At 48.9% G+C, this 22,908-nt stretch overlaps 1 protein-coding gene across 5 annotated transcripts in view; it reads left to right on the forward strand.

Moving 5' to 3' along the window:
• LOC116944795 (ras GTPase-activating protein nGAP-like) overlaps nt 1–22,908 on the forward strand; it is a 641,297-nt gene that overhangs the window by 365,617 nt on the left and 252,772 nt on the right. Inside the window, exon 1 of one of the 5 annotated variants that reach the window (XM_032958522.2) lies at nt 13,039–13,427. The exons of the other annotated variants lie outside the window; for them this stretch is intronic. Coding sequence (XP_032814413.2) covers nt 13,292–13,427 — 136 coding nt within the window. The 5' untranslated portion in view covers nt 13,039–13,291. Of the gene's footprint in view, nt 1–13,038; nt 13,428–22,908 lie in introns of those variants that run through there. 5 annotated transcript variants of the gene reach the window in all.

Consider the following 22,908-nt stretch of genomic DNA (forward strand, 5'->3'; position numbering starts at 1 on the left):
CCCGCACCTCCGATTAGCACTTGGCTACGCACGGTGCGAAAGAGGTTCAACATATATACAGTGAGGGAAAAAAGTATTTGATCCCCTGCTGATTTTGTATGTTTGCCCACTGACAAAGAAATGATCAGTCTATAATTTTAATGGTAGGTTTATTTGAATAGTGAGAGACAGAATAACAACAAAAAAATCCAGAAAAACGCATGTCGAAATGTTATGAATTGATTTGCATTTTTACGAGGGAAATAAGTATTTGACCCCTCTGCAAAACATGACTTAGTACTTGGTGGCAAAACCCTTGTTGGCAATCACAGAGGTCAGACGTTTCTTGTAGTTGGCCACCAGGTTTGCACACATCTCAGGAGGAATTTTGTCCCACTCCTCTTTGCAGATCTTCTCCAAGTCATTAAAGTTTCGAGGCTGACGTTTGGCAACTCGAACCTTCAGCTCCCTCCACAGATTTTCTATGGGATTAAGGTCTGGAGACTGGCTAGGCTACTCCAGGACCTTAATGTGTTTCTTCTTTTTGAGCTACTCCTTTGTTGCCTTGGCCGTGTGTTTTGGGTCATTGTAATGCTGGAATACCTATCCACGACCCATTTTCAATGCCCTGGCTGAGGGAAGGAAGTTCTCACCCAAGATTTAACGGTACATGGCCCCGTCCATTGATGCGGTGAAGTTGTCCTGTCCCCTTAGCAGAAAAACACCCCCAAAGCATAATGTTTCCACCTCCATGTTTGACGATGGTGTTCTTGGGGTCATAGGCAGCATTCCTCCTCCTCCAAACACGGCGAGTTGAGTTGATGCCAAAGAGCTCCATTTTGGTCTCATCTTACCACAACATTTTCACCCAGTTGTCCTCTCAATCATTCAGATGTTCATTGGCAAACTTCAGACGGGCATATATATGTGCTTTCTTGAGCAGGGGGACCTTGCAGGCGCTGCAGGATTTCAGTCCTTCACGGCGTAGTGTGTTACCAATTGTTTTCCTGGTGACTATGGTCCCAGCTGCCTTGAGATCATTGACAAGATCCTCCCGTGTAGTTTTGGGCTGATTCCTCACCGTTCTCATGATCATTGCAACTCCACGAGGTGAGATCTTGCATGGAGCCCCAGGCCGAGGGAGATTGACAGTTATTTTGTGTTTCTTCCATTTGCAAATAATTGCACCAACTGTTGGCACCTTCTCACCAAGCTGCTTGGCAATTGTCTTGTAGCCCATTCCAGCCTTGTGTAGGTCTACAATCTTGTCCCTGACATCCTTGGAGAGCTCTTTGGTCTTGGCCATGGTGGAGGGTTTGGAATCTGATTGATTGATTGCTTCTGTGGACAGGTGTCTTTTATACAGGTAACGAGCTGAGATTAGGAGCACACTCTTAAAGGGAGTGCGCTCCTAATCTCAGCTTGTTACCTGTATAAAAGACACCTGGGAGCCAGAAATCTTTCTGATTGAGAGGGGATCAAATACTTATTTCCCTCATTAAAATGCAAATCAATTTATAACATTTTTGACATGCGTTTTTCTGGATTTTGTTGTTATTCTGTCTCTCACTGTTCAAATAAACCTACCATTCAAATTATAGACTGATCATTTCTTTGTCAGTGGGCAAACGTACAAAATGAGCCGGGGATCAAATACTTTTTTCCCTCACTGTACAGAACGCGTATGCATTATATTATGTGTATGTATGTTGAACTTCTTTCACACCGTGTGTAACCACCCATGTTAATCGAAGGTGTGGGGCAAGGACAACACTTTGATGGGAGAGGTCCTAAACTTGCACTGCGAGGTCGCCAAGAGGCACCAGTACAGTCATGGATTATTGAATCCATATGTGTGGAGTGTCATCTCCTTGTATGCATGGAACTTTTTGGATGTTCCGGTTTCCTTCCACATGCCTCGCGCTCACAAATAGAATTGTGTCAACAAAGAGCATTATTATTGTGTTATGTTATTTGTATTGCATCTGTTATTGTATTTAGACGATCGTACATTGACCAACGATTTTTTGGGAAGATATGATTGTGAAGCTGGGGACAGATGCTTAAAGTTCACATAAGCTTTGACTCAACTTCTAATTAGCTTCGATAAAATTCACAGTAGTGGCCGTGTTAAGGTTGCTCCCTAAAGGATGCTGTACTCTTTGATGCTCCGTGAAGATTCACGTTCACGCATTGGGGTCCATTCCTTGACGTGGTGTGGGCTGTGATGTGTAACGGCTTTTGAACGAAGTTGTGATGACAGATGGAAGGTCCGCGTAACGGCAGCGGCGCACAGCGATGGACAAAGCAACGCCGAAAATCTCAACGCCTCTGAATCGACGACACTCGCTACCGTTGCCGTGTGCGTGCACGGAACGACCTCGCGCTGACAATAGCACCTGCGTTTGGGTTGATTCCACGAACGCGCGGGCCCTTGTGTTTGTTCACCATGGGCGGGGGCCGACGGGCGCGCAGGAAGGGCCTGCGGATCACGGTACGCCCCGTAGGCCGCCGCCGCCACCACCGCCACAACAATCGTCCGGATGCCGCCCGCCCCCCACGCACTTCCTGGGCCTGCGGGGCGTTGTCAGTTGCCTCGCCGATTGTTCCCCCGGCGCCGTTATTCCTCTCGCGCGGCGAGGCGGCGTGCGCATCGGATAGAACGCCGCTCGGAACGCAACGCGAGGCTTCGCGTGGCTCGCGCGTCCCCTTCAGCTGGCACCGCCCCGCCAGGAGATCCCCCAAAACCTTTTTGGGAATTGTGCAAAGTCGACGGCGGTCCAAGTGACCTGCGCACCGGGCCAGATTTTTTTGTTGTTGATGGAACTGGTGTTTTTGTTTCCGGTTTGAACAAGCCTGGGCGTACGTCAACAGGGATAAAACAGAATCCATTGGCAGGCAGTTTTTTTCTCAAAATAACAACGTTGTTTACCGGTTCATCAAATAGACTCATGAATTCTCCGTGTCTAGTCCACTGTTGTGGGTGTATCTTCCTCCTCCGAGCTCTGTCTCTCTTCACCGTACCACACCCTGTGCCACGATCGCTGATTTTTCATTTACCCATTGAGTGTATTGTGTTACCTCTGTGACATTTATCGACGTCACCATTAAGAGTGCCCCTTTTAATGGAAATTCAATCATCCATCGTGCCAGAAATGATACAATTATCCAAATTTATGGTGTTCTATTGTATCAACTAATGAAGACAAATGAAGGTATGATTATGTTATTATGAAAGCCTTGCTAATGGATGCAATAACTGACATTATGAGCCGATGTGAAGATATACTGTATGTGTCATATGAAATACATGATAGATTTCTGTATTCCACAGAATCAGTTATTATACAGGGGTTACACTCATAGATCCCCACACTCATAATTATCGGGAGGAATTACTTTAATAGAAAATAATATTTTAGTTCACAGCCCTGGACATGTCAAGAAGCGCTTTGTATGTACGTACAACTTCTTTCGCACCGTACGTAAACTAAACTGTCCTCAGAGGGAGATAACTTAAACTATGAACTACTTTTTATTTTAGCAGCTAAGGCCCACTGAGCTACGTAACTCTTTTTCCAAAGTAACCTAGCCACAAATAATAGCTCAACGAAGTGGCTCATCACGTGGACATGTATCATAGCCAAATACTCTAAACGCGTGATGTGGATTCTAAATGTGGAGGGAAAAACTGGAGGACCCGGAGAAAAATCCAAGCGATCACAGGGGGAGAGAGAGAACACGCAAACTCCAAATATGCAACAGGCGTCAGGATCAGAATCTAACCCACGACCTCCTGTATATCAGGCGAGGTAGTTAACATCTCGCACAGCCCTAACGCGTTCAGCCTCCGAGGGCCACCAGCAGGGCACACGCACGAGCCACTCGCCACTGTTGCCATGCACAATCATAATTGACCTGCAACTTACTCACTAATTGGGATTACGCAGCAGCAGCAGCATTGCCAAACAACTTGGTAGGACCGCCACCCCCCTTCCTGTAAAGAGAGTCTTGAGACTCGGTGAGGCTTTCCTGGGTAAACAAGCGTCATCATGAAATAATAATGCAACATTTTGTGGGGTAGATTGTTTTTCATTATTATAATTATTGGCTGTAATTGAGCTGCTCGGTGCAACTTGAATATACAGTAGACTCTCGATTTTCTGCATGTGGTTTATCTGATTTGAGAATTCACCGCGCACCTGAGATTTTGACGTGAATGAATAACTCACGGGGGTTCCCCTAAGCCCAATTTAATAATAAAAAAACAGTTGTACATTTTTCTTCTTGGAATTGTTTATTACAGGTCACGTGCTTAAACCGAACCAATATTTAGTCGGTTAATCCGAAATCCACGTGATCGCCTCTACAGTACAGTAGTTGCATAGCTTTATGACAGTGGGTCGAGTTTGATTGAGGTTGATTAGCGTGGCTCTGCTCGCCACTTCGTGGGCAGACTCTTCTGCACAGAAATTGGAAAGTGTTATTGCTGAGCACGCGCATCGATTGGTAATGTATGCCTATTTTCGTGGTTTTTGGCATACAGATCCGCGTAAAATTGATATGTTTGGATAATCCGCGATTTTTAATTATCCGCGGCCAATCCTCCCTGTCATTAGCACGGATAATCGAGAGTCTGCTGCGTTTATATCTAGCGTACAACAGGCAAGGTGTGTGTCGTGTGGCACCTCAGTGTAAGGCTTGAGTATTGGCGTTCTGGCATAATGCGAGCCTGCGTTCAGTTCGGGGGGGGGAAAGTCAGAGGCAGCAGTTTCATTATTGTCGTCGTGCAGACGAGCCTGGACACAGCGACACATCCTCATTACCGAATTACAATTTTATCAGCACTCCGCACGTGTCCAGACGCTCCGCATGGCCGTGCCGATTTGCATGTAATTAAGTATATACCACACTCCCGCTACAGACAGCTGTTACTGACTAATTGTTAAAGCAAGGTTTTTTTTGTATGAAAGTTATTTTTGCATTAAAATAACCGTGCAATATTTTTTGTGTAATAAAAAATGCGAAAATTTAAGCTTTAATTTGAACACGCTGGATGCATCTCATCCAACGTGATTTGAGCTCTTCAATAACTGAATACCTCCGTGGGCTTTGCCTAGTAGGATGAGGATGGTTTAGTTTTACGTGTTTGGGTGATTTGTCTAGCCTTTGTTGTACGTTGCACGACTGTGATGTGTTTGAACTGTTTGTTGTTGTAACGTTCTTACCCGCCTATACTGGGCATCTGTCAAACAGAGCTTTATAGCTCATTGGATTCCTCCAGTATAAATACAGTGGTACCCCGGAGATAGAACTTAATTCGTTCCAGAAGGCCATTCGAACACCGATTTGTTCAAACACCGAATTAATTTTCCCCATAAGAATTAATGTGAATTACATTAATTGGTTCCAGACACAAGAAATATCTCATTATAAAGCATTTTTACACGAAGTTTACAGTAATTACATGCATAAAAGCATACAAGCCATCTGGCTACCATGAGAGATTCGTTCATGAGGCTATCCACATATACAAACACAGAGAGAATTTAAACCGTGAAGATGGATTCTGGCTTAGCAATCATTGGAAGGATTTGATAAACCAATTCGGGTCTTAATTGATTGTTCACGCTTACGGGTGGCTTTCAGACCGCATCCATTATTTTCGTCTCCCCCCTCCTCTTTTCCGAACATAGATGGACTCGTCCATCTGAACAAACTGTTAAATCGCTCTCCGTGGTGCTAACGTTAAAATAACCCCCACTTTTTTCAAATTTTCTTGCTGTGGTTTTCGCACCTGATGGTGATTGCTTGTGTTGCAGTCGAAATGTCGTTGAGAATTTTATTGTTTTATATTTTTATTACTTTGTTTCCCTTCTACGTGACTTTACCGAAAGAACCAAGAATATTAATCCCTGCAGTCACAAAAGCTTTAAATCAAAATTTAAGAAAATGAATAAATGAATAAATATGTGTCGTGGTTGATTTCACTCGGACAACTTTTGTCTTTCTTCCAACACCACTTTATTTACAGTTCTCCACATGTCCTCAATGCTCCACAGTTCCCTTGTTGCCACAGCTCGCTCGCCGTGCTTCACTCGACTCGCTCGCCGCCTTTGTCTCTCCAATCTCCACTTCTCCGTCAGCCCCGATGTCTCTGTGCTTCCCCCACTACTGGCTGCTTCGTCCCTGCTCTCCGCTCTCCGCTATCACCGTGCTCTCTCTACTGCTAACTGCTTCGTCCCTGCTCCCCGCTCTCCGCTATCACCGTGCTCTCTCTACTGCTTACTGCTTCGTCCCTGCTCCCCGCTCTCCGCTATCACCATGCTCTCTCTACTGCTAACTGCTTCGTCTCTGCTCTCCGCTCTCCGCTATCACTGTGCTCTCTCTACTGCTAACTGCTTCGTCTCTGCTCTCCGCTATCACCGTGCTCTCTCTACTGCTAACTGCTTCGTCTCTGCACTCCGCTATCACCGTGCTCTCTCTAGTGCTGGCTGCTTCGTCTCTGCTCTCCGCTATCACCGTGCTCTCTCTACTGCTAACTGCTTCGTCTCTGCTCTCCGCTATCACTGTTCTCTCTCCACTGCTAACTGCTTCGTCTCTGTCTTCCGCTCTTCGCTATCACTATGCTCTCTCTACTGTTAACTGCTTCGTCTCTGTCTTCCGCTCTTCGCTATCACTATGCTCTCTCCACTGCTAACTGCTTCGTGTCTGCTCTCCGCTATCACTGTGCTCTCTCCACTGCTAACTGCTTCGTCTCTGTTCTCCGCTCTTCGCTATCACTATGCTCTCTCCACTGCTGGCTACTTCTCTCTTCAGCTGCTCCACGTCCTGCCTCGTCCAGCCCCCGACTCCAACTCCCGTTTCTCCTCACGTCTCCCCAATTTATCCCCGCTCTCATTACACCCCAATTAACCTGCGTCCCCATGGCGCTCCGCGTGCCCGTGCGCCTGTCACCTCGCCAGACTTTAAGACGCCACTCAGCCCTGACAACAACACCAGCCAATCACAGCCGTCCTTGGCTCCCCCAGCTTAATTGGCCCAATCGTTACCTCATTGTCCCAATATGACCCCTACTGCCCTGCTCCCGCGCAATCTCACCAATTACCCCCATGCGCCTATTTACTCCACTACATCTGTAATAAATATATGGAATACATGCAATAAATGAACATTGAACTTCACTTTTCCTGTACAGTAGTAAGGAGAGTTGATGGCTTGAGTGGAAGGTGGTGAGGAGGAGGAGGAGGTGGTGGTGTTATTGTTTGGAAGGGGAGTCTCCTTCCATAATAACGTCGGGTAACTGTCCTTCTGGTGTTCTTTCTCTTTTGTGCCTCTTGTCTGCCACTAACTGTGAGCCACTTGAGCTCTTTCTGACTAAGAGGTTTGTTTCTGCCTCCATTTTATGATGCTTCGAATATGACACATTGCATTATCATTAAAAAGATTGCTCACTCGGTTGGCTACTGCCTTATCTGGCTGATATTTTTCTGCGAAATTCTGTAACTCAACCCATTTTGCACACTTTTTTATCACTGAACTAGGGGCATCATCCCTTCCCTCCTCCTCCTCTGAAGATATTTCCTCAGCTACCGTCTGTTGCTGCTCCTTCTGAAGGTCTTGGAGTTCCTCAGTGGTGAGCTCTGTGCTGTAGTCCTCCACCAACTCCTCAACATCATCATCATCATCAACGTCCAAGCCCATGGACTTGCCTAGAGACACAATGTTCTCGACCACAGGCTCAGGCTGAAAGCCTTCAAAGTTCCTCTCTGCTACACAGTCTGGCCACAACTTCCTGCAGGCAGAGTTCAGTGTTCTGGAAGGCACTTCCCTCCAGGCTTTGTCGATGAGACTTAGTGCAAAATGTTTAAATGGTTTATCCATAACTCTCTGAGTGTTAACTCAGTATCAGAGGTGACTTCAAAAAGCGCTTTTGAAAAAGTGCTTTGGTGTAGAGTTTCTTGAAGTTGGAAATGACCTGCTGGTCCATGGGCTGGATGAGAGGAGCCGTTTTGGGGGGCAGAAACTTCACAGTTATGAAGGGAAACGCCTCCAGCAACTCGTTCTCCAAGCCTGGAGGGTGAGCAGGTGCATTGTCCATGAGGAGGAGGACCCTAAGTGGCAACTGCTTCTCCTGGAGGTATTTTTTTAACACCAGGCCCAAAAACCTCATGAACCCACTCAATAAAAAAATGGCTGGTTACCCAAGCTTTACTGTTGGCCTTCCACATCACATTCCGCTTGTTCTTCATAACATTATTTTTCTTGAAAACCCTGGGGTTTTTGGAATAGTAAACAAGTCGGGGCTTGACCTTAAAGTCCCCACTTGCATTCCCACACAGCAACAGAGTTAGCCTATCCTTCATAGGCTTATGCCCCAGCAAGGCCTTCTCCTCCTGGGTGATGTAGGTCCTCCTTGGCATTTTTTTCAAAAAGAGGCCCGTCTCATCACAGTTGAAAAGCCCTCAGCCTCTATGAACTCTTTAAATTGCCCAACAAAATTCTTGGCACCTTTATTAGCACTGGCACCCTCCCCATGCCTTACGACACTATGTATGCCACTTCTCTTTTTAAATGTATCAAACCAGCTTCGGCTAGCCTTGAAAATGTCACTGGGGCCTGCATCATCACGCGCTCCTGGTGTGTTTTGGAGGATGTCCGAATGCAACTGCTTGGCCTTTTCACAATATCATAGCCTCTGAAATGCTATCACCCGCCAACTGTTTTTCGTTGATCCAAATCAACAGCAATTTCTCAACCTCCTCGATGGCCTTAGTTCTTTGCTTAGATAGAGATCACACTCCTTTGGCTACATTAGCTTCTTTAATGGCTTCTTTATTTTTCAGTATCGTGCAGATCATCGATTTCGGCATACCGTACTGTTTGAAAATCTCGGTCACGCGGACACCTCTCTCTGCCTTTGCAATGATCTCTTTTCTTAATTCTATCGTGGTTCTCACAACTTTCCTTGTTGGCTTATCACTACCACTAACCTTCTTAGGAGACATTGTTTTTGGATAAACACCAAAAAACACTAAAATAATGGCAATTAACGAAAAAGTTCAGGAACGATGTTTTGCGAGTCTGCACTGGGTGAGAGCTACACGTTAACTGAGCCTCACGGTAAAACCTTTGTCTGGGCAAGCGTCATACACGCTGGGCCATACGCGTCTCAGCCGTACAGGTTATTTCAAGTCGCGATTGCCCGTTCGACCTCCGAATTTCGTTCGGTTGCAGGGGCGAAAAATGTTGGGAAATATCGTTCGAACACCGATTTGTTCGAGTTCTGGTGCGTTCGATCTCCGAGATTGTACTGTATACATTCTGATTCTAAAAATCAAGCCTACGAGGAGAGTCGTCCATGCCCTGGGGATGTGAGATTCCCACCACTGGCTCCGGCCGACAGTGGTGGGGGGTGAGCACCGTTCGACGCAGCTATACGCAAATTTACCCTCCCCTTTGAGACTGATTTTTTTTCAGCTTCCCTTAAAAATCTTTCATTTTGTGAGTATTGCAAGCAGAGTAATTTTGTGAGCATCACGGTGGCTTTCGCTTCCACAACATTTTTTTGGATGCGATTCAATTGGCAATCCTGTGCGGATGTTTATTTAAAAGTGTTCACTACGTGGCTTTACTTTACTCACAACGGCTCAATAGGTCCATCACACCACACACGATATCAGTGGCACTTGAAATTCAGGTTTAGTTTAATAGTTTTAGCTTAGTCCCAAGTGGATCCTTCAGCATGGTTATTTATTGGAATGTTTTGCCAACTCCTTTTGAAAAGTGACCCGGGAGTACATGGGGAACAGCCACAAACACGAGGGTCTGCACAAATGGATTCACAAATCACATTCCTGCACTGCCATCGCCTCGTCACCTCTCACCTCAGAAAGCTGCGTGATCCACTGACCGTTGCCGGGATTGAGGCCCGTGTGAACGCTGCTGTCACATGCCTGCACTGTTGTGATGAAACTAGACCACAAAGATTTATGCACATTAAGTGACTGAGTGCGGGTATTGCGTTATGATATTTGATGATCCCTATTCAGGTTCATCATCAAAAGCAATCGCAACGTCTGTGACACTTGATACCTTGATGTGGCCAGTCCCTACAATCGATTGCCGCAACATAAAATTATTACTTGAAGTGGTGGTGGTGGTATGTCACCGTGGGAGTGTAGCGTTTAGCACACTGCGCTATGAACCCGGCAGCCCGAGTTATCGCTCATGGCCATCACCTGTGACGATTATCTGAACCTAGTTCTGGGCCTCTCCTAGGTCGACTCAGCCTCAAATGAGTACCTGTTGGAGTGTATAAAAACATCGCTACTGGGGAGACAAAAGTGGTTGGGTGTGGGGTTGGCCACCCACCCATCCCATCGTGTACCGTGCCGGCCTTCACAGGCAATGGCGGAGCCAGGATTTTCAGGTGGGGGGGGCAACCCCTCCAGCAATGAAAAATGATAGAGGAGTTGTTAGTAAGTAAGGACTTATTCGACGCGTGTGCGGCGATGGCGCAGCCATTGATCGAGGGTCGAATTCGAACCGCGTTGTGTGATCGGCATCGCGCTCACTGAAGGTGAATGCCTTCAGGTAAGTCGTGGACTGTTTATGCAACTGTGCACAATTCTGTGAGTCACTTATAACTTCTTTGCTGTTACTTATTGCCAATTATGGATTCGGACTATTGTCCTATCATCTCATAGAGTCCATGGCACATCATAATATGCTACACAGTGGCAGTGGGGGTCGCCAAATGCCGATCTATTACTAATAAACCCCAATTATCCGATCGAAATGAGGGATTTCGATCGGATCATTGGGGGGCACGTGCCACCCCACCCCCCCACTAGCTCTGCCAGTGTTCACATGTGCTCGCTTAACAACACTTGCACCAGCAGTCTGTTAAGGCTAGGTGAGATGTTTTTCTTTTTATGTATGTATGTTAAACTTATTTCCCACCGCACATAGCCAACCATTTCTTTAGTTTGTTACCATTACCGATGGTGGATTAAGCAAAGCAATAATGTCGTGAAATATATTAATTTCAAGAGTGTTTGACACTTACCAATAAGCACAACTCTCACATAAACTAAACTAAACAATTTTTTTATATTTTACCAGGAAAGGCCCACTGAGCTATATCACTTTTTGAGAAGCAACCTGGCCACAAATGATAGCTCAATGAAATTGCTTGTCATGTAAACATTTCTAGCAGCCTCATACTCTGAAAGCATGTTGATTCTAAATATAGAGGGAAAAACCAGAGGACCCGGAGAAATATCCACACAACCACAGGGAGAGAGATGCACAAACTCCAAATATACAGGCGTTAGGGTCGGGATGGAACCCACAACCTACTGAATACCAGGCAAGGTAGTTAACATCTCGCCACCGCGGTGGTAGCGTACAGCATTGAGCTCCTACAGTTTGTGATACCGGCTTCTTCAAGACGAGTGCTGAGCTCACATAGGGAGGCGTGCGGAGGGAGGGCCGGGGGGGGGGCTGCACAGTTGGTGGTTTTATTTTTTTGTGGCTGTTCGCAAGGGAGCTCTTGGCCCTTTACTCTCCCCGCAGGCTTAGATGTCTCTCTCTCTCTGCGCTTGCATCAATACAAGCCAAACACCCCCCCCCCTCCTTTCTCCAGCTGCCTTGGGCACACTTACAGCAGGCGGGCGGGCTGGGAGCTGACAGCGCAGAGTGGGACGGAGTCCCGGAATGGAGTGTCGTCCAAACCCCGATTAGAAATCCCTCGTGGCGCCCACAGGATGCGAGGAACAATCGGTTTTGCTGCCGTGTTAATGTGGCTCCGAAGTCGCCCACGGTGGCCGTGACTCTCCGCGTGGACGTATTGGCGGTACACCAGTGCAGCGTATGACACACCCGCTCTCTCATAAAACAGTCTCAAATCACAATTTTAACCGGCATTCGTCGTCTGCTTCGACATCACGATAACTGATTTTGACGCACCGCCACCCCGCAAGATGTTATGACCGGGGGGGGGGGGGGGGGGGTGGGTTGCAAATCGCGGGGAAATAAATAATGATTGCAAACATTTGTTTTTTTGTTATTGCGTACTGCCCAATACGTTCGTATGTTTAAATCTGTAGGTGTTCTCTTTGAAAACGGATTTTCACTGTCCATTCTTTCGTTCAGTAGCGTGTTGTCGCTACGTTCCACTGGGTCTAACCGTGACAGCATGTGTTGGGCAGTCACGTGGACCAGATTGAGTTATGCATCCCGCAAAGCTCTTGGGAAATGCTAGAATCCGGGTAAACGATCTTTTTTGCGATGCTTTGGTTTTTACAAAACTGAAATGATTTTTTACATCTCGCACTGTCTTGTATGTGTGTTTGTAGTGCTCGGTATGCCCAGGCAGGCGTGATATTCAATATTTATTTGTTTAAAAATGCAATCAAAGCGGCTGTACTCTCTCTCTCTCACAGCGGAACACACACATTGTCTTAGGTTAGGCCTTGCTCAAAAAAGGTAAGCTAGAAATTCACAACACTCGTCTACAAATAAAAATCCAGGGACATGTTTATTATGCTTTTGTATTGTTTGTTGTAACATTCTTACCCGCCCATACTGGAAGTCTGTGAAAAAGCTTTATAGCTCATCGGATTCCTCCAGTATAAGTAAATATTTTGATTCTGAGATTTTAAAGTTTGCGCATGGTGAGGATTTGCACTTGTGGGGCTCTTTCAAGCGCCCGGCAACCCACCTTGCCTCATCATATCTCATCTCGACTGGAGAAATGAGTGAATCTTTTTCTGTAATTGTGGCAGCAGATGAACTTTTACCATGGGGTAGGTCTCCGTCTCGGATGGTGGGGCTGAACCACGGACGCCGCGCTCGCTTGCTCGCTCGCTCGTGCCATGCAGTGCGGTGCTCTCGGAATGGAATGTCTTTTTTTTGTGTTACTTTCGTCCCATTGGTTGCGGCCGCCTGATGGGATGCACCTGTGGAGGGAGGGAGCGCTGGGGCGGAAACTTTAGGATCGCCGTTTTTCCCAGGGCCAGGCCCCCGAGTGAAACTCCTGCGCACGTTTCCTTTGTTGCCGGGGCCCCTTGCGCGCCGTGCCCCCGACGCGCGGGGCGGAGGCGGCAGAGGCAGCGGGCCGCGGTGGCCGGGAACCTAAAACGTAAGAGACGTCAAAATCCGCGGCAGCCCGGGAAATGAAAGCGGCGGGAGTAGCGTGGTGCGTGGAGAGTTCCCCCGACAGAAGCGACGGCGGCGGCGTTGACAACGGCTCGCGAGTGCTCGTCAAGCTTGCTGCTCGCCGCGCGGCGTGCACGTGAACGCCGAGATGCCGCTGGCTAGGAAGGGCTCAGGAAAGAGCTACTACCGCCTCCTGGGCAAGCACGTGTTCCGCGGCGGTGGTGGTGGTAGCCAGCGGGCCAGCCACGCACGGCCAAGCAGCAGGCTGCTGCAGGGCACCTGGGGTATGTGTGCGCTCACCCCGCTCACTCTGCTCACCCCGCTCACTCCGCTCACCCCGCTCGCACCGCTAACCTTGTTGACCCTGCTCACCCAGCTCACTCTGCTCACCCCGCTCACCCGACTCACCTTACTCACTCCGCTCACACCGCTAACCTTGTTGACCCCCGCTCACCCCGCTCACCTCGCTCACCCGACTCACCACATTCACTCCGCTCATCCAGCTCACCCCACTCACCCTGCTCAGTCCTCTCACCCCACTCTTCCTGCTCACATCGCTCACCATTCTCACCGCTCGCCCCACTCATCCAGCTTGCCGCTCGCTGCTCACCATCTCCCAGTTCGCGGCGCCACGCAGCTCTCCTCTCCTGTCCGCGTGCCACGCTGAGTGGTGGTGAGGAGGCTGCCGTCGCGCCGTTTTTGACTCGATGTGAACGGCACATTTTCTAATTTCATTGCTTGCTTATTTCTTTACCACCCCCTCCTTGCCCTTCTCCACGAGGCTCCGAGTAAGATGTTCTGAGCCAGAGCGGCCGTAACCTTCGGCCGCTCTGGAGCGCTTTCGCTCGGAGTTTCGTGAGAGGCGGGATCGTTGCCGGCGTGCTGCGTGGGGCCGTGGGGCCCTGGGGCCACCTTGGCCGTTGTGAGCCGCGCGCACGCGAGAGCGGGGCACGGGGCCGCTCGCTGCCAACAGCCGCTCGCGTGTCGTCGCTGTGACTCGTCCGTGGTGTCATCCGTTTTGAGAAACAAAGCTTAGGGATGTCATGCAAAAAAAAACAATTGGGCAAACGAAATACTCCTGTTATGAGCTCACATGGAGAAAAACACACGCGATTTTTACGGACTATGGGTTCAAAATGTGTATGTCTGCTATATGAACATGCATTGAATGCGAAGAGAGTTTAGTTTAGTGTTTGTTTTAGTTGTTTAGTGAATGACTGAAAAAAAACTTTTAGACGATAAGTAAGCTGCCAAATCTCATTTCACTGGAGCAGAGTTGGATCAGCTTTTGTGTTTAGTTTGTTTTCCTTCCCCCGCACCTCCGATTAGCATGGCTGGCGATGTACAGTGCGAAAGAAGTTTGGGGAACTGTTGTTGCAAAGCAACCACAGTTCCCCGTGTAACGCGTGCCGCTGTTGCTTCGCCACCTCGGCCGTTCTGAATAATTCACGAGGACGCATGTGGAGATCGCGGCACTAGGGGTGGAGCGACGGCATCGTCGCATTGTTACAGTGCAGGCGTCCCACCTCGCTTCGATGGCTGCTTAGGGTTGGACCCCGGTAACGCAGGCGTCTGTGCCCGGCACATCTCCCGTCTTGGCTTCGCGCTCCTCAAACACCGCGTCGTTGCTACTCTCAACCCTCGTGCTGGAAGTACACGACTAACGTCCGCTGCAACCCTTTCCAGGCACGTTTAGCCGCGCCCGCCGTTCTGCCAAGTTTCGGGGCGGGGGGGGGAAGGTGACCGATCGTCGTCGAGGCGTTGCATCTGCCGTGTCCGATGTTCGTGCGGGGTTGCAACGTTTGTACGACGTCCAAACGCCTGCGCAGAAAAGTCCGGGGTAGGATATGGAGTGTGCTTATTGTGCTCGTACGAACACTGTCGCCGACTTCCTGATGTTGCCACGAGTGAAAGGCAAAGGGGATATGTGCGGCGCGAATCATCTGCGCGACAACAGTACAATACAATAACCGCTGACATCGCTGGGGTTGCCAGCTTTCATCACTGTGGACCAAACCCAGACATCTGTCTCGGTCGGCTCAGGCCTATATCAACACTGTTGATATGGTTCCAGATCTCGCTGCGAATCAAGTGCTGATTCCCGGACTATTGTCTGGGTCAACCCAGACAGATGGTGACCCTAGACGTCACCAAGGGGCCTGTGCAGTGCATGCCCCGTGGCAAGACTGCATTGATCGGTGAAGGTGACCTGACAAGGGGCGAGAGGGAGGGGGGGAAACTCCCCAAGTGTTAGGAGTTGACAGACTGAAGCGGCTGGCATCTGAGCTGGCCACGATCCCCAGCAACCCCACTCATTGCGTTTTAAGTGCTGCTCCGCCACCTTGTGTCAGTGCCATAGGACGGCTGCCGACAGCTGCCTCGTGGCACCTGTCCATAGCTCCCCTTCCTTCCTTTCCCAGAGGCCTGCCCAGACATCGCCTCCTTTCGCTGGTGGCAAGTCTACGTGCCACTGTTACAAGCCAGACCTGATGTCCACGCGTGGGGTCCAAGTTTTAGAATCGGAACCAGAATGTTTATTTATACTGGAGGAGGAATCATATGAGCTATGAAGCTCTTTTTCACATATGTCCACTAGGGGCACAGGTAAAAATGTTCCAACAAAAAAGATACACAGGGACAATGAGGGGTGTGGTAGTCCATAAACAGACCGGAAGCTTTGCTTAGAGTGGCAAAGTTTGCAGCAATGGTGGCTCACACCTAGGGCTTGACCCACTTTTCCATTGTAGACCAAACCCGGACATATTTACGGGTCAGCCCAGGTCTATCAACATTGCACGGTAAACTGATGAGGTTCACTAGACCACCGGTACCAGATTTTGGTACAAATCAATTCCTGCCACCTGACCACAGATGCCAATTTCCGGACTGTCCGGGTCCACTGAGACTGGTGGAAGCCAATTGGCAGAGATTGCCACATCTCAGGAACCTCCAGACCTGCTGGCTTATCGATGTGGCCAGGCGACTGCGGTAGGGAAAATGGGTTCCTGGCCTCCATTTGCATCGTTTTCTTTTTCAATTGTTATTCAGGAACCCAGAATACAAAGTAGATTTTGAAGAGGGGGGCCATTTGCGAGTGGCTTTTCCCCAGGTACACTACTTTCCTCAAGCATACAGAGTGCGCATTTAGAAGAATTTGACCGAATATTCCACGAAGATACCCACTAGAGCACGTCTTGAGCCACAATGTGCCTTTCTTCTATAAGTGAAGGACCATGTATTTCACTCAATGGACAGGCAATTCACTAGCATTCCCTATCAAGCCGTATATATATTAGCAGGACATGCACCTGAATATCCACGCTCAAAACCATGCTGTAGTATATTGGGTATTTGTCTTGAGGGTGTAATCTAAAATGACTGTGGCAAACTGTGTTGGGCTTCATAACGTCTCGAATCTTGTGACGTTACAACTCGACAACGCAGACTTTGAGCAGAGGTTTTGCGATCGGTGTTTGGTTAGCTCATTGTTTCAAGCCATGGAAAGAAAATGTCAGTTATTGTCGAGAGGGCCATGTGGCCTCTCCTTGCGATCATGGTGGCTGTGTGTTGTCGCTCCTTCCAAAAAGCTTCCCATGCTATTTCCGTGATTCACTCATGAGTACCTCTAGCATTATATATTTTATTTATCGCATGGTCTACACCATCTGTTCCCCAACCTCTGTTCTGCGGACCACTGGAGCTCCGCAAAGCTGTGGGAAGCGATCTGCAAAACTGTTGGAGATCCGATGTTTTTTTATTTCTTCACTCAACGGCACATTATTTTCGCTGCCTGGTAGTCCGCAACGTTTCTGTTGAGGATTGACGGTGGTCCGCGGTGTGCAGAGAGGTTGGGAACCTGCCGGTCTCCCAACAACCATGGCACGCAGCCCCTCTGACAGCTACAAAAACACGAGCCCATTGTTGGGGCTCTGCGCTTGCAGAGGAGTTGGCGGCGGTGTGCCATCGTTAATGTGAAACATCCTGGCCGGGATAAAAGCAGGAAGCGAGCCCCGGCCGTCAGCTATGAGCATCGGGTGAGAGTGCGTGGGCTACGCGGCGCCGCTGTGAAGGCCTACGTCCCACGTGCCCCAACACGATGTAAGGGCCTACGTCTCACGTGCCCCATCACGATGTAAGGGCCCGCGTCGCACTCCACTCTAGCACGGTGTCTTCCCACGAAGTCATGTAGCAGTGCATCTGGCTGGTCGTAAAAGCTTATTAAAAAGAGACCTTTTTAGAGTATTATTTTCTGTATTGTAACGTAGATTAAAGTAAATGTGAACCTGTGGCTTTCAAGATATGCCTAAATCAAACAAATGAATTGGCGTATCGTATGATATTTCACAAATATCACCGTTATTATTGATGTGTTAATAATTTAAGTCGATTTTAATCAATGAAATGAGAAGATTAAAAGTAATAGCATGTCCTTGATACGTGAGTGTTTTTGCATGTTTAATTACTGATGTTTTGTGTAGTGAAAATCAATACCTAAAGCAGTCCAAACTTCGCGTAAGTTAGAAACGCGCATTTAGAGTATTTGGCTGCTATAAATTTCCACGTGATTAGCCACTTCATTGAGCTTTCATTTGTGGCCAGGTCGCTTCTGGAAACGAGCTACATAGCTCAGCGGGCCTTACCTGGTGAAATACAAATAGTTTAGTTTTCATCTCCGCCTCAATATGGGAACATGTTATTGAGCATTAACACTTTATCATATCTCTGTTTTTTCCTTTTTTACCAAAAACGTATTCCCATTGAGCTGTCACCTCGAGATTAATCTTTTTGCCGGTCTCACAGAGCAACATATGCACCCCGTGTGTATGTGTGTTTGTCAGATATTGGCCCACAGGAGATTTCTCACAGCCACCTCCCCAAGATATCCTCTAAGGGTTGTTTGTATCTTTATTCGCGCTTTGCGATGAAATTCTCGCATGACATTTAAAGCTTTGTTTTTGATTCTCCGTGCTGGAATTTCGCCAAATCAACTTCAAAACCAAACTTAATATCGGGTTTTTTTTTGCATAGTCATTGGTGACCAGACCATCAGTTTGCTACACTATGAGCAGCTGTCTTGATTCCAACTCAATATATGTATGTATGTTTACCTGTTTTGTAACCGTAACCAACCGTGCTAATTGGAGGTGCGGGGGAAGGATAACAAACTAAACACAAAAATCAGTTGTAAAGAAATTAGTTTTCAATCTAGATTTATAAGTGCATAGCTCCAGTGATTTCCTATATCAGAATCAGAATATTTATTTATACTGCAGGAAGAATTCGATTAACTATAAAGCTCTTTTTCGCAGATGTCCAGTTGGGGCGGGTATGAATGTTACAATATTCTGGCCTCTCAGCTACCCGACCACCTCATTAAGCATTAACCCTTAGCAATATGTATTCAGGTTAATGTTTAAATACTGGGTGCAGCTGTATACCCACTCAAGCAGCCTTTGTGTCCACGGTGCTGATGATGTTGATTGTAAGCTCGAGAGGTGCTCATGCTAATGATGCGCAGTGCTTCATTGTCAGCACCACCTCTACAAACGTTCACAAGCGCACGCTCGGCGTTCGTTCGTAGTACAACTACAACTCTGGTTTCTTGGCGATGTGGGGAGCGACGGGTTAACTGCAAATAAAAAAAGAGAGGCCGAAGAATGTTTACTCAAGATAATTAACTGATTGAATATTTAGAATCCTCGACAGAGTATAATTTACAGCACGCGCACATCACAAAAAAAACTTCGGCTCAAAATGAACTATTCAACGCGGCGGAAATTAATTTGAAGAAGTTGACCAGGTGGGAGCCAGGAGCTCACGGTGTTCGTCACGACTTCTGCATCGATGCCGATGCCCACCGATCGCTGAGTTGAATATTAACGAGCCACAGAGCATATGCACGAAAGTATGTCTGCTGAACTTCTTCCGCATTGTGCGTAGCCAACTTTGCTAATTAGGAGGTGCGGGGAAAGGACAACAAACTAAACACAATACAGTAGTTCTGAAGACGTGAGTTTAAAGTCTTGACGATTTAAAAGTTGCATAGCTCCTAGTGGCTTCCTCATATCGGAAGGAAGAGCATTCCGGACGGCCGCAGAAGCGCATCTGAAAGCGCCGCGTGATGATGCGGTGGCCGTTGTTGAAATATGATGCAGAGAGAGCCCCCCGCGGTGTTTCGTCGGTATCTTGACACCGCGGCGTTAATTTCCTCGGCGACTGCTGCTGTTTGCGTGCCGCGCCAGTCGCACGGCACGCAAGCGCGGGGGGCGGCGCGCAACGGAAACGGCAAAGGTGCAGCGCAGAAAATGTGCACCGGCAGTTTCCTGTTGTGGTGGAGGTTTCTCGTCAATTGATATATTTTTCTCTAAGGCAGCAGCGTGATCAGCGGTAATAAATGTGGGCTTGTGTTATTTGCCTGATGGCAGGATTTTTGCTTCCAGAAGCCAGCGCTGTCTTGCAGTGCAAACCGGGTTTGGCGATTGGCATCTGCGCATTTTCCTGCAGGGTCCGCGGTCCGATGTGGGTTTTTCTGTCCCAACACCTATCAGATGAAATCTTTGTTTTTAAGTCATCCGATCCGTACGGACGAGTGCCTGTGAGTGCGTTCACCTCGCACGAGGGTGACGGGCAACGTTTTGTCAAGCTTGGTAGATTTTGACCAAACTTTGCGTGAAGAGTCGAGGGGTGTCAGTCGGCAGTAACCAAAGTTGGTGAATGAGTTGAAGCCAGACGCACCCTTCCCTGATTACAGGCTTTATGCATATGGGATTAGATTCAATGTGCCCTTCTACGTAGCATGAATATGATTTGAACGCATCTCTCCTCTTCCTTCGTTGCTGCCCGCCTCTCGCGTTGCTCGTACGGATGGCCTTGCGAGGGCCGTGGCTCCACTTTGTGTTTAGGAGATGTTTAAATGCATGCCCCGGCAGGGCCCTTGAGATCTTCCAATGGTGCCATACTTTGTACACCTCGATCTTGGCTGCATTCTTGGATAGATGGGACTGTTACTGTAGAGCTCTACTGGTGCCACACCCTGGTTGTGGAACTCCCTACTGTTGCCACACCACCTGGTTGTGGAACTCCCTACTGGTACCACACCACCTGGTTGTGGAACTTCCGACTGGGGCCACACCACATAGTTGTGGAACTCTCTACTGGTACCACACCACCTAGTTGTGGAACTTTCGACTGGTGCCACACCACCTGGTTTTGGAACTCCCGACTGGTACCACACCACCTGGTTGTGGAACTTCCGACTGGGGCCACACCACCTGGTTGTGGAACTCTCTACTGACTTTATGTTAAATTGGAGTATTCTATAATTTTTCCGTAATCTTTAACACGTGACTGCATTTTTGGGGGTTGCCAGCCACTATATTTACAGCGGTACTTTTTTGCCGCTGTGTACAGTAGTTCCTTTCTACTGTACTTACCTTACAAAGAACTGCTGTTCCGCTACCTGCCAGCGAGCGTGTGTAATTAACGCCCGGCTCTGGCACGATACCCACTCTGCTAATCTGCTCTTGCAAATGATGCTGCGATTCGCGCCCGTGCGCACGCAGTTAGGACATCCCCTGCACAGAAAGGGCTCATTAATTTCGTAATATCCCTGAGGTGCCTCACAGCATGCTGAACGGCAGCAATCAGGGCTGCCACATTTTCCACTGGAGACCATGCGCGGAAACACTTCTCAGTCGGCCTCGGTTGGTCAAAGCTGTGCAGTTGACTGCGATAAGCTTCAGCGACGTAATTCCTCCAGACCTCGGCACAAATACATTTTTGCCACGCGGACACGGATGGCGGTTTCCTCGACTGTCCGGGCAAGACCCGGACAGGTGGCGACCCTGTGAGCGATGTATGCCTTGGCACTTTGGCGAGGGCGCTGGCATCACCCCGTCCATGGCCCCATTGTGAGCTTCAAGTGGAGGTTTGAGTATCGCTGCGGCTCTCTTTCCTTGTAGCCTACAAAAAAATCGAGGTTAACAGCTGCAGTGCACACTGCCGTTGTTGTATGCTGACGTGCGCACGTTGCTCAGAGGGTTACGGTTGATGCAAGCTGATCTGCAGATGAATGACAGCGGCGTTGTGCGGTAATTGATGCTTGCAACATGTGCGCTGCACTAGACATGCGCGCTACACGTGCAGGAAGGAGGTGATGCTCTCTACCGAGTCGCTCTGCGTTGTTACTGCTGTGCACGCTCCAGCACGCACAGTGCATCATTCCTAAAAAGGCAATGTTTGTTGTCCATCATCATTCACCTATCCCACCGCGACGGAGCGGCGTCGTGTACCAATATTACAGAACCGCTTTTGTAGGTGGCCAATATTTGTTGCAGTGCCCCGCTGCAGGGCTGCGACCTGACGGCTCCGTCGCCGCTTGTCGAGTTCCGTTGCGCCGGAGCAGCGTAACGCGCGGCGCGCTGCCGTTGCACCGTCTCCCAGGCGAGGTGCGCGTCGGGTCTCGCGTGAGCGCGGTCGAGGTTGGCGGACTCGGGCGGCCCGTTCATACGGTCGAACGTGTGCCGTCGGCACGCCGAACCGCCGGTTCCTTCTGGCATCTCCTTGTGTCAACGTTCAGAGACGCATCGGCGGCGGCTCCGAGCTGCGCCACCATTCCTGGGCAACAAGCGGACCCGGACTTTTTGTCAAGCGGCGTCGCCACCGGGGGCGGAGTGGCGGCACGAGGCATGAGGGTGGCACGAGGCCCGGAGAACTGCCAGCGGTGGCTTTCTCCGCAAGCCATTACCACAGTGTCACGGTGCGCCGTCACCTGCCACCGCGTGACACTCGGGGGGGGGGGGGGTGTGGGGGGCGTGATCTCCCTTCATGAAAGTCTGGAACTTAGGGTGGTCTTTGGATCGTCGGCGTTCCGTGCGGCGTTCCGGCGTGAAGAGGATGGGATTCTACTCGTGCTGTGTTTTCTTTGGCATCTTCGCCACTCCTTTCCTGCAAAGACGCTTGCTTGGTGCTCGTGCCGGCCAAACTTGGGGAGCATATCATATGGGTCGCAGAGCTGCACGGGGGAGAGAGCTTACGTTTTTGGCTGCCTTTTAAAAAGAATCGGGAAAATGTAAAACAATATCCCATTGTGTAGATATTTTGGTTGAGGTACTAGTCATATCCCGAAGTGTGAAATAATTATAAAAAGCAGGGCTTTCATAAATGGCGAAAAATATTTTTCTCAGGGGTTTTTATTGGAGTCCCCATAAATATCAAGGCAATAAAAATGACTGCAGTGGAACGGAAAACATTTTGGCGATCAGATTCTCATCGGTGGCTCCCGCACAGCTTTGCAAAAATACGCGCGTGGGAGCAGAAAAGCAAGGCTTTATCAGCCTAGAGTCTTAACATAAAGTAGTCTCATGTTATTTAAGGCAACAAACGCATTCCTACCATGGTTTACAAGACTGATTAAGTCCAGGGTAGTAATGCCTGCTGGCCGCTCGGCGTGCCCTTCATTCAATTAGATGATCTTTTTTTGCTGACCGCAGCAGTGGCAAAGATATCGCAACGCATGTGCCAGGCTTCACCTGAGAGGCAGAAGAGGGTGGGGCACGGTGGGGCATGGTGGGGTCACGGTGAAAGAGGCGCCCCTAGCAGCGAATCTCGTTAAAGATCGCTAGGGATAATGAGCTCAGCTGGAAGTGTGCCCTGGCGGCGGAAGAGTGCAGTGACCGCTTTTGTGCGAGTGACCAAGCGGGTGTGCGGAGGAGTCGAGGGTGGTGGGGGGGAGCCGTGGGCGGGCGAGTGTGTGCCGGCCTTGCT

This window comes from Petromyzon marinus, chromosome 22, assembly GCF_048934315.1.
Source record: "Petromyzon marinus isolate PM22_M1 ecotype Great Lakes invasive population chromosome 22, UKy_Petmar_22M1.pri1.0, whole genome shotgun sequence".
Taxonomy (NCBI): Eukaryota; Metazoa; Chordata; class Hyperoartia; order Petromyzontiformes; family Petromyzontidae; genus Petromyzon; species Petromyzon marinus.